This window comes from Scylla paramamosain, chromosome 14 (assembly GCF_035594125.1).
Source record: "Scylla paramamosain isolate STU-SP2022 chromosome 14, ASM3559412v1, whole genome shotgun sequence".
NCBI lineage: Eukaryota > Metazoa > Arthropoda > Malacostraca > Decapoda > Portunidae > Scylla > Scylla paramamosain.
Genome location: NC_087164.1, coordinates 26,019,650 through 26,032,422, shown reverse-complemented (window position 1 = coordinate 26,032,422; position 12,773 = coordinate 26,019,650). Strand labels below are relative to the sequence as shown.

At 41.8% G+C, this 12,773-nt stretch overlaps 1 protein-coding gene across 31 annotated transcripts in view; it reads left to right on the top strand.

The window, feature by feature from the left end:
- The window catches only part of LOC135107088 (microtubule-associated protein 4-like), a 493,319-nt gene extending 483,065 nt beyond the window's left edge, over positions 1-10,254 (top strand). For 30 of the 31 annotated variants that reach the window (XM_064016728.1, XM_064016741.1, XM_064016724.1 and 27 more), the window contains one exon: positions 8,010-10,254. In XM_064016728.1, the coding sequence (XP_063872798.1) occupies positions 8,010-9,611 (1,602 nt within the window). In that variant the 3' untranslated portion in view covers positions 9,612-10,254. Of the gene's footprint in view, positions 1-4,662; positions 4,691-8,009 lie in introns of those variants that run through there. The other variant, XM_064016753.1, reaches the window with a different exon arrangement.
- The last annotated feature ends 2,519 nt before the right edge of the window (positions 10,255-12,773 follow it).

Genomic DNA, 12,773 nt, shown 5'->3' with positions numbered 1-12,773 from the left:
CCGGACCTTATTACAGTCAGGAAGATGAAGATAAACACCCAAACAGATTATATCTCCCGACACGCCCCGAGTGTTCAAGGACGTGAAAGAGGGAAAAAAACAAAGCCCATCTTCCCAACCGACCGGATTACCTTGAGAGAGAGAGAGAGAGAGAGAGAGAGAGAGAGAGAGAGAGAGAGAGAGGTATAGTAAACATCAACTTGCATTCAGCGTGACAATGCGAGACATGATACGTTCAGTGGAAAGAGTTTAACTTTTTAATGGGGATTATAGAAACTGTCTGCTGGTTACGAGACGCTGTTCTTTTCTGGGTAAAATATGAACTTTTTTTTTTTTCTTTAATCGTGATATACTCTGTGAAAGAATCAGCAGTGGGAATTAATTAACTAAATTCACCTAAACCTATAAGGTCAGCCTCGGATGGAAAGCGTAAATTCAGATTTTCGATAAAATTAATAAAAACCCTAGCACTTGTTTTTTCCAGACATTTATTGATTGCTATTTGGGGAGAGAGAGAGAGAGAGAGAGAGAGAGAGAGAGAGAGAGAGAGAGAGAGAGAGAGAGAGAGAGAGAGAGAGAGAGAGAGAGAGAGAGAGAGAGAGGGGGGGTAGGGAAGAGGGGTAGGTGTGTTGCCAGCGTGAGGGAGGAAGAGAAGGAGGGTGATGTTGGGAGATGAAAAAAAAAAGAAAAAAAAGAATCTGTTTCCTGATCCGGACAGCGTGGGAAGAATAGAGAATAACTAGACTGATACTTACGAATCTTGTACTAACAGATGATACAGTAGAAAAGAAAAGACTAAATAAATCCTTTTTTTTTAAGCCTCTGAAAAATTACCAAATCTGAAGCTTTCCTAGACATCGTGTAGCATATTATCAGTCCTCGTGGCGGCGCGGCTTGTGTGCATTGGAGACGCTTCGGCAGGTTATTAATGCAAGCACGGGTATGTTTTGTGTGGTGTTGCTGGCAGCCTGGGGTGGCGCGCGCCGCATGCCTGCACGCCGCCTTGGGAACCCCTCAGCCGAGACGAAAGTACTACTATTGTCTTCGTGTGTGTGTGTGTGTGTGTGTGTGTGTGTGTGTGTCGTAATTGTATGGACTGTAGTTGTTATTCTTTAGTTTAGTTAGGTTTTATAAATTAATTCTTATTATGTTATTTGATGGATATCTGTATTGTATCCTTCGTGCTTGTAAGCTGTAGTCAATAAATCCATCTCTCTCTCTCTCTCTCTCTCTCTCTCTCTCTCTCTCTCTCTCTCTCTCTCTCTCTCTCTCTCTCTCTCTCTCTCTCTCTCTCTCTCTCTCTATCATTGTGTGTGTTTGTGTATGTATGTATGTATGTATGAGCTCCTATCTATGCTAAATTTTCATTCCTCACACATCTAAGATACATTTCCTCTCTTTTCTCGCCTAACCTTGGCCCTTCCCCTCCTTCCCGAGATGTCACCACAGCAAGGACACACGTGACTTGGCAAAAAATGTAGATTCGCATGGGCCCCCTAGTGTAGTGGCTGGGAGACCATCGGCTTTCTTGATCACTAGGGTTAGGTTAGGTTACAGCAGATTACAGGTGCGGGGTTAAGGAAGTTTTTGTCAGGAGTTGATGGAGATGAAGTGTGTGTGTGTGTGTGTGTGTGTGTGTGTGTGTGTGTGTGTGTGTGTGTGTGTGTGTGTGTCTGTGTCTAGTCTACTCAGTTCAGTTTTTTTTCTTTCTGTCGTTGATGATGATAATACGAAATTGAAACGATAAAAAATCACTATCATATAATTTTTTAATAGTTTTGTACTTTGTGAGATATTGCAACACCACCACCAACACAATGGACAAAATTATTTAAGTTACCTCTGAAAGCATTCATCAAAGAAAACTAGACTTCTATGGATAAAAAGAAAACGGTATTTCATGGTAAACACAAATAGTACTTTGCCTCATTACGGTGATTGAAGTTTGTATATTGTATTTGATTGAGCAGTCATTGTTAATAGTGTTTTCTTAGATGTATGATGCATATATTGAGTAAAAAGGAATATTTATTGAAACTGAAGTAATATTAACAACTATCCTTCCTCTATCTCTCCTGGCATAATTTCTTCTATTTCTCTACAGTACTTCATCAGTTTCACTTTTCTTTTCACACTTCCTTCCTGATTCTTGTACCTCTCCTGGTCTTCCCACAAGTACTACCATTAAGAAGTGGTCTCAGATATATCTATTCCTTAATTTTTTCATATCCTACATCTGTTGTTCTACCTTATTGATTTACTTATGAGTCTATTGCATACTCCCTTCTATCTATCTCTCCATGTCACAGGGTTTTCCAGCTCCCAGTTCTTAATACTTATTCTCACCAGCAAAATCTAAGATCAGTTGCCCATTTTTGGTTCACCGTCTCCTTCATTAACTGTGTCCATTCAAATCACCCATTACAACCCCATTTATTTAGTCCTACTCTCTCTTTCAAGCTAATCACTACCTTAAAGTTTCCTGCTGTCATTCCTCCAGGTCACCCCACTATACACCACTGTCACACACCATTTAGTCTCATGTTATGTGATCACTGTTAAGACATCACCCTTGGGCCTTATTGTGCCCCGGTCTGCCTTCCAACATCCTTGTTAACTTGATTTCCTATATACTCCAACCTTCCTTTTCCTTCATAATCCTTTATTCTCTCCTGCTTGCCTCCTTCACTATATTCAGTGCTGTCATGTCACCCTGCCTCACCTACTCCTATCACATCATGATCCCTTCTATCAGCAACCTGCACTTTCCCTCACTCCATCCATTCATGTTCAGGAAGGCAAGCAGCATCTCTCCTCTCTGTGCCCTCTCCTGTTCCTGCCTGATTGGCATCCTCCCAGTGCTGAGCCCATTATCACATTCCAAGCTACCCAATACCTTTTCTAAGTTGGATATACCATCTGGTCACCTTACTTGCCTCTAATCCATCTTCTCCCACAACTGCAGCCCGTCACACTCCCACTCTTCTAATTTTCCTATGCATCTCCTGTTCACCCATCTCCATTCTTGACCAAATTGTTTAAGAAAATGAAGGAGGAGGAGGAGGAAATGGTAAGTAAACAAGAGGGTAGCAAACATTAAATATGAATGTCGCCATTAGAAGAAAAAAATAATAATAAAAAATAGAATCAACAAAGATCACAGGTGAGGAAAAAAATTCAGAGAATTTGAAGTATAAATGTTACTCCTAGCAGGGAAAAAAAAAATCGCAGAAAAAAAAAATAACAATAATAATTCAAGGAATCAGAAGAGAAGACGGAGTGGCATGTGAAAGTGAGATGAAGAAAGAGAACAACAGGTGAGTTTTACACAGAACATACATGTACAAGAAGGGTAAATAAGAATGCGTCACGGATAATGCTCATCCAGCTCCTGTCAGTCAGTCTATGTAGTGAAAACAATTGTAGAAAGACTCATCTGAGAATGATATAATTTACTTGAAGATATAGAAGAAGAAAGATCATGTAACAACAACAGGGCTCCCACACAGAACTAGACTAAGAAGTGTATGACGTTAATGTAAGATAATTTGCAAAAATAAATAAATAAACATGAGTAAATCAGTGAATCAGACGAATGTGGCCTTGATATTTTACCATCGATTTCTCTTTCAACACAATGTATCACAGCCATCTTGTTTCTACCACAATAAAATAAAAAAAAAATAGCAAAAAAGTTAAATCATATCATCAACCTCAATACTAATAAAAATAATCATTCAGGCGCAACACCAGCTGCTAACAACCAACTCCCTGAAGGTCACAAAACACCCAACATTCATTTTTCTTTACGGTTTTTTGTTTACTGTTCCCTCGCATTTTTCAACCAGAACTGCGTCCTTTACACATCTACCATACAATTAAGGTAGAAAAAAATAACTAAAGATAATGATATATATTACCAAGAAAAAATAACAGTTGTAAAGATAATGATATATAGAGATATTACCAACAATGTCAATTATAATTTTTTTTTTATTTATTTTCTGCCGTAAAATCGATACTTCGTCTCGTGTATCTATTATATATAACCTTCACTTCCTTAACTTAAAAAAACTACACAGGTCAGGTAAGAGTGTAATGGATTCAACATGTTTCTGCTTTTTTGTTACGGATTTTTTTTTTTTTAACCGACTACTGACCGCGCTTACTAATGAAAAAAAAAGGTAATTTTCTACAAGCAACATATTCTACATATCCTACGCCCCCCCCCCTCTCTCTCTCTCTCTCTCTCTCTCTCTCTCTCTCTCTCTCTCTCTCTCTCTCTCTCTCTCTCTCTCTCTCTCTCTCTCTCTCTCTCTCTCTCTCTCTCTCTCTCTCTCTCTCTCTCTCTGTGTGTGTGTGTGTGTGTGTGTGTGTGTGTGTGTGTGTGTGTGTGTGTGTATACCCTACGTACCTATCTATTTACCTACGTACCTATCTATTTATCTTTCTATCTATCTAATCTCTCTATATATATATACGTATATACCCTGTCTATCTATTACTGCAATGACCTTGATATGAAAAACAACAAGAGCAACAAAAGACTAGCGCACTTTACTCCGCGACGTATTGGGTTCCTGGGAAAGAAAAAAGTCAGCAACATTTGGCAACCGACCAGCGACAAGGTATAAAATGGTGGCCACTTTTCCCGAGCGGCACTCGGTGAACCTACATCATGCATCTCAAGGTGAGTGTGTGTGGTGACCGCGGCTGTTAGCGCTACGGAAACCGAACCTATCTATAGATTTCATAAGAACTTAAATATTATCTTTCCTTACACTATGAAATGCTGGAATGATTCGTTAGATTCTGGTGATAAAAGGTAGTATTTCTAATAGTATATACGAGTGGCCGATTGCGTGGGTCCTGTCAGTAGCAAGGGAAGTGTTGGTGGGAACTGGGAACACACGTTTCACTTTGACACAGTTGTATGAGTCTCCATTCTGCCTGGACACTTTCTCCGAGGGACAGAGTGTAGAGGTTAGCAGGGAGGGTTACTGAGGAAGGCTGTGGGGTAAGGTTAGGAGAAAGGTCACTGGATTCGGAAGTGAGTGAAAAGATGGGTAGGGTTTACTGGGGAAAGCTGGAAATGGATGGGATAGGATGAGAAAAGAATCGTTGAGGTGGAAGTGATTGAAAGGGAAGGGTAGGAGGAGGTGGGCGGGGTAAGAGCGTGGATAGGAAGTGAGTAAAGGATGAGAAAAAAATTTACCTATCTACCTATTTGAATCAGCTCCATTACCGCCCTGTTTTTTACTTCATTCAGTCTATCACGCTAGTCCACGCAGCTTAATATAAGAGAACGGCAGATGAGTGAATACAGTGCAGATTTACTTAGGAGGATACGAAACTGATTACCTCACCTACACTATTCCAGTGCAACCTACACCTAGATCCCCCACCCCCCCCCTCTCTCTCTCTCTCTCTCTCTCTCTCTCTGACGGATGGAAAGACTTAATTGCAAGTTTGTTTTGCACCAGGATACAAGCGGACGATGATGACGATGGTGTTGACAGTACAAATGAAGGCGATGACTGTGATGATGACTGACAATAATGAAGTGACGACGCCAGATGGTGAGACGGGGATGACGAAGGCGATGACAACGACACTGATAGCAACGACCATTCCTTTCGTTACGGATACTACTACTACTACTACTACTACTACTACTACTACTACTACTATACCTCCTACTACTACTACTACTACTACTATACCTCCTCCTCCTCCTCCTCCTCCTACTACCACCACTGTACCTCCCCACCTCCCCCTCCCTCTTCGTACTCCTCCTCCTCCTCCTCCTCCTCCTCCTCCTCTTCCTCCTCCCTCTTCTTACTCCTCCTCCTCCTCCTCCTCCTCCTCTTCCTCCTCCTGATCCTCGACCATTCCTTTCGTTACGGATAATACTGCTGCTGCTACTACTACTACTACTACTACTATACCTCCTCCTCCTCCTCCTCCTACTACTACTACTACTACTACTACTACTACTACTACTACTACTACTACCAGCACTGTACCTCTCCTCCTCCCCCTCCCTCTTCTTACTCCTCCTCCTCCTCCTCTTCCTCCTCCTGATCCTCCTCCTCCTCCTACTACTACTACTACTACTACTACTACTACTACTACTACTACTACTACTACTACTACTACTACTACTACTACTACTGTTGTTACCAGTATATAACAATAACACTAATAACGATAATAATAAACATTACAAGTACTGCAATAACAACAACCACAGCGATAGTGACGGTAGTAATAATTGCAGAAAACGATGATGGTTATATTTCTTCTTTATAAGCTAGAGAACAGTATAAAAGTAGTTGTATATTAGAGAAGTGGTGATGGTGGCGGTAGTTGTGGTGGTGGTGGTAGTAGTAGTAGTAAATTTTTTTTTTTTCAGTTAGTCCTAAAAGTCACCCCGTCTGCCTATAGCAATTCTAAGGCGGGGTGAGACGAAAACAGAGGGTAAAAATCGACAAAATCCTCTAAAACTACTTTCCCTATCATAAGCAAATGTAAAATGCTTTTCTGCGTATTTAATAACAGCACCGAAGTCACTGATTTCCGTGTGGTTGACGGTCAGCTCAACTCAGTCTATTTACATCATGTTTAGGAAGAGGCAGGAAGAAAATTATTCGCTGAGAGGAAGTGGCATAGTGATCAGCTGATACGGGCGGGGAACAGGGAGTGGCTGGACAGGTTTTTGTGTACATTTCGCATATAAATGTCAAATACCTCACTAGCTGCGGTTCATTTCCATCGCGCTTATTTCATCATTTATGTTACTGACGTTTAATTCGTTAATACTACGGATTTTACACTGAACGAAAAAAAAAGGTAAAAAAGAAATCCTGCATACATAAATAAGAGCGAACATCTTGTCTATCCATACTCACACCTGGCCCCGGTGGAGTGAGTCTTGCTTGGCTCTGGGATCATCAGGACCTTGGAACTGTAGATGACAAGCACTTGCACAACACACGAGGCGCATCTTGACTGTTCTGGTAGCTTTCAGACCATTCATGTTACTGTTAAAGAAAGAATGTACTTAATACACCTGAACATTACCAAAAGATTACAAAGGACACAATAATAATAATAATAAAGATATGGGATAATGATAGAGGCATAATGGCGATAGTATAACATATATAATTATGAACTGTAACCAAGACTCCTAAACACGCAAACTTTTAAAGAACACCATTTTTGCCTTCATAGAAAATAATATTCTTACAGCACAACCAAAAAGCTCCCTAAACAAATAAATAAGTAAGCTTACAATGTCACTGCTGCTTCCATACACAGTCACTCTCTCACAGTACATTCCAGTCTGTCTGTCTAAACATGTAAATTATCCTCACTATTTTCCTCCTCCACAGATAATAATTTCGTTAAACTTCAAAACACTATTCCTGCTTTCATGCACAGTCATTCCCTTACAACACATCTCAAGGTTTCCATTCGTGGACTTGAGGTTATGAACACATACACAAGATGAACAAGTCCCGTCTCAGTAAGGCAAGGGATGCTCGTTATGATGCAACCTCGCCAAAAAAGTGAGTGTGAGAGTAAGGATGACAAGGGGGTCCCGTTAGTGATGAAAAGGGCGAGTGAAGTTCAGAGGGCGGGAAAAAAATATGTATTTGATAGAGCTGTATGGCCTTCACTGACTGAAATCTAAGAGAGAGAGAGAGAGAGAGAGAGAGAGAGAGAGAGAGAGAGAGAGAGAGAGAGAGAGAGAGAGAGAGAGAGAGAGAGAGAGAGAGAACCGTTGAGATAAATCAGTTTTAGGGTAATTATACTAATTTCTCTATCTTGTCATTGATTCTTACTTTCGTTCCCGTGTTATTTGGTACAGTATAACTCACTGGTACAGGATACGCCAATGGGAAGTATTAACAGTATAAAAGTGTGCCCTGATTATTTACGAACTGCCACATGTAGGCTTAACTGGAGCGATTTGTAACTTCCCTTCTGTTTTTTGTCTTCAGGCGGCAGCAGTGGTGACGGCAGTGGTGGTGGTGATGGTGCTGCTGCAGGAAACGACAGCAGCCTCGTCTACGAGAATCAAGACGGCTCTTCCCGTCTCCACCTACTCTGCACCGAGGAACTCTGCACCGAGGAACCAGAAGACCAAGACTGACTCAGCCACTAAGGTGCGGCAAGGGACGAACCAGCTTATCGACGGTGTCATGAGTCAATTACCGGACATCACTGCGACCGTACGCAACGTGACGAAGGGCGCGACGGAGAAGCAGCTCAAGAACTTGCAGCGCGTCACCAAATTCATTGGTCCTGCCTTGCAGATATTTATGGAACTTCAAACTGGGCAGAACGGGATCACCTTCGAGGACCGCAAAATGCTGGACGAAGTCGGCATGCTGACTGAGTATCTCACTTCCACGGTGCTTACCAAGCCCGCTGCTGATCCTTCAAACAAAACGAGGGAGCTTCTGCCGGACTACACCGATCTGCTGGAAGGCGAGGAGACCCTCCCAGCCTTCAGTGACGTGGACGCTGGTAGAGAGTTTATCTCCACTGAGCCTGAGCCACAGAGAGAGTCCTCATTTGTGGAAACTTCCCCATCTTTTGCTCCATCACCAGTCTCTGCTCCCTCATCTTCACGAAGAACGTTTGGGTCTTTCCGCTCTTCTCCAGGTCGTCAAAGACTGACGCCGGTATCTGCAGTTTCATCTTCGACAAGAAGTACTGTTGGGTCTTTCCGTTCATCTCCAGCTCATGAGAAACAGACGCCAATCTCTGTGTTCCCACCTTTAACAAGAACCTTTACCTCACTCGATGCCTCTCCTGTTACCGAGAAGCCGAAGTCAAAACCTGTACTTCCACCTTTAACAAGAACGTTTGGATCTTTCAGTTCATTTTCAGATAACGATAAGAAGACACCCACACCTTCATTCCCACCTCTGATAAGAGATTCTCCGTCTTTTGGTTCCTCTCTCGATACCAAAAAGCCCAAACCATCCGCTTTCTCATTTTCAACAATTTTCGGGTCTTCTGATTCATTCCCACACAGCGAAACGCAAACACCAACCTTCTTTTCTTCCCCTTCAACAAAAGTAACTGTTTCTCATCCCTCTAAGTTTAGGTTTCCTTCCCCTAGAGTTCAAGCGTCACCCCTAGTGTCCAGACCAAGGCCGGCATCTAGCCAGCACCTGGGCGCGAAACACTTTGGAAGCTCCTTCACTGACAGAGAAGCAAATAAGGAAGAGCAGACCACATTGGCAGAACAGAGCACACAAGCGGAAGAACAGAGCACACAAGCGGAAGAACAGAGCACACAAGTGGAAGAACAGAGCACACAAGCGGAAGAACAGAGCACACAGGCGGAACAGAGCACACAGGCTCCTAAGATACAAGCAGCTGTGAAGCCCCTTGCCCCGAAAAGACGATACTCACCCTCACGACTTTTGAGACAACAGATGTCTGGGAATATTCAGTCCACCGAAACATCCTCCACAGGCGCTCCGGTCAGCAAACACTCAGCTCGCCCACTCATTGGGTCCAGGGCGGGGAGTAGGGCGGGGCGCAGGGTCATCTTCAGTCGCCGAAGACTCACCCATGCTCAACCTTGAACGAAGCAAACACGTAATGTTAAGGAAAACAACGTCTTCTGATATAATACACTACTTCACTGATTTCTCTTCTATTATGCCAAAGACTTGAAGAAAAATATTAAAAAAGAATGGCTACATATAAGGAAGGGAGAATAGGAAGGGGAGCCGAACAAGAAGTGCAAAAGCTTAATTGTACATGATAAAGCTCTCACTTGGAGTTTCCCTGGAAATAAATAGTACTTGGTTTCAAAACTCAAAGATTTCCTTATGAGATGCATACAGATAAGTACACCATTTCAAAGTACAAATTATAAATGATTGTATTATTTATTCATCACGGTCTACACGTAAAATGCATGTCTGTATATCATCTCTATTCATATATGTATCCATCTTTCAAAGCTCCATATTGACTGTGCACCAACAACCTGATTAATGAGTCTGTTCCATTCATCTACCACTATTAGGATACCAATGTCCTCGCATCTCCTACTTAAGAATCCAACTTCACCAACTTTTCCTGTGTTGTCCTCTTGTAGCGAAACACTTACACATTTCAGGGTCAGAACACTTTCACGGTTCAGATTATGTAGCGTCTATTTACATTGTACTTTTGTAATTAATGTTAGAGTAAAAGAGTATTATAAAAGAACATGTATTTGATAATTGTATATGTAACCTCAGGACGCGGCGGTGGGAGACTGACACCCTTCATTTATTTTGCAGCTTTGAAACTTTGAACATGAGCTGCCTTCTTTAAAAACGTGTAGCAGACTCGCAGAATCAAACTATTATTATTATTATTATTACTATTATTATTACCAGTAAACCGCATAGAAGGCGAATGACGAGCGAAGCTGTCAGTAATGAAACACTGGAAGCAACACTGGAATGAGCAGTTACTTAATATTCAAATCACTCTAGCTAAAAACAACGAAAAACGAATGGTTGTGCTATATGCCGTTGAACAGGAAATTTTATTGTGTGTTCAGTGGTGTGTGTCCACTCTTGCTGAGCCGAACAAAAGTTGGTTTATAAATATCCTATTTTCGATACCTTTCTAGTTTTTGCAAGTTACCCATTGAATTTAGTAAAGAGAGGAAATGAAAGCTCTATCATATAAAATTGATAGTTTTGCTGACGTATGGTGCTAATTTCGTTGTGATAGGCCTCACAGTTCAGGAGATATTAGCGTTTGAATAGCGTTAAGGTCAGGCTGGGACGGGCAGGGCCGCTCAAAATGAAACGACCACCTCCTTAGACAACTTTGCTTCGCTCGTAATTATTATTATTATTATTATTATTATTATTATTATTATTATTATCATCATCATCATCATCATCATACTAAATACGATGGACGTTACACACACACACACACACACACACACACACACACACACACACACACACACCGTTATCTACACCACATTTCTGTAAAATAAAAGTATGAAAAAAAACACAAATTTGCATTTTGTAACCTAATCCTCCACCCCTCCGCTTCTCTCTCTCTCTCTCTCTCTCTCTCTCTCTCTCTCTCTCTCTCTCTCTCTCTCTCTCTCTCTCTCTCTCTCTCTCTCTCTCATAGCACAAAGAATCCGCTCAATCCTATTAATATGATTGGCTCCCTTGACACCGTTACTCTTATAGGGAGCCACTGTGACCTGATTACGGGAACCACATTTGTAGTTCACTGGAAAGCTTATGAGAGTTCGTTCCTCTCCCTTTTTTCTCTCCTGAACTGTGCGTATGTAAATTTCGCTTATGCTGGTCGAGAGAGAGAGAGAGAGAGAGAGAGAGAGAGAGAGAGAGAGACAGTAGCGCCATCAGCTACACCTGTCAAATATTTTATTTTCAGGCCGGCCGGTTAAGTCCATGGAAACTGTGTGTGTGTGTGTGTGTGTGTGTGTGTGTGTGTGTGTTTGCATTAATGACATAGCTATACCTCATTTGATTTCTACTTCGATTTAAAAGAAAAAAAAAAAAAAGAATGAGGATCTTTCATTGATTTTTCTCACGAAATATCTTGTACTCTTGTGTCTTCCAACACTGTTTCATTTCCTCCGACTTGAAATTCCATTGCCTAGCCATTGCCTAGCATAAGACTTCAAATGTTACTCCCTGTCTTTACTTAACGCAACAATGCACTTCAAGAGCACACGCTGGCGACTTCACACCCACGCCAACCAAACAAACGGTGAAATTGCTCCTCTCGGGACATTTTTGAATGTTTTATTGACATAATTCGATGCAGCAAAATTATTTAACCACTACTGATTGGTGATTAACTTTATGTGGATGGGACGAGTCACTGAAATGTTTTAGCGCCGAGTCAATTAACCGCTAATGCGTAACGAGGCTTTTATAATATATATGGATGAAGTTTAACAGTCACCTGCCGATCATTTCCGCCACTGTTTTCATTCCGCCACTAACGCCTTGTCATGGAAATAACCTAGCATGTAAAAAAAGGGGCGGCAGTTTCATGGAAGCTAAAGGCGCGGCTCTGTCAACACAGTAATACAAGGTCACATCGTATTAGCGAGAGTGGGCCTACGTGCCGCCTATTAGGCCTAACAAAAGGCCACTGAGGGTACCATCACTCTTCATTAGCTTCGACTCTTCCTTTCACTCAGGAACCCGCGGCCCCTTTGGGAGTGATCTAATTAAGGGTGAAGTTCCCGTTACAACCACACTAATGGCTCGAAATAATACAATACATGGCAACTCGCCTCTCCATTTTCTGATAGCAATTCCTGCACTGCCCATAATCGTCACATATGCATTCTAAAATATCAAGTTAATGGCCGTAAACTTCACGCTAATGTGTTCATTATGATCCCTCTGCCAAGACATTAGAGGACGAGGTACCGCACTCTACACATCTTTATGTAGGAGCCTTCAAGACCCGTATTCAGTTCTCTCACCAGACTATTTTCAAAGGCCACAAAGATCACCCGAGTTCTCAACAATATTTCTGTTAATAATGTAGAAAACTTGTCAATCTGTCATTGGAACTATGAAAATACTCCCTTAAAAATCTGTGTAACTTCAACTAGAGCCTTTTGAATTTGTAGGGGTGTAGTGGAGATGCCGCACAGAAGTGTTTCAGAATATGAACCTTAAGAGTTGTACCATAATAAACACCGCCGCGACGCGAGGCTCTTTAAGCATCAGTGA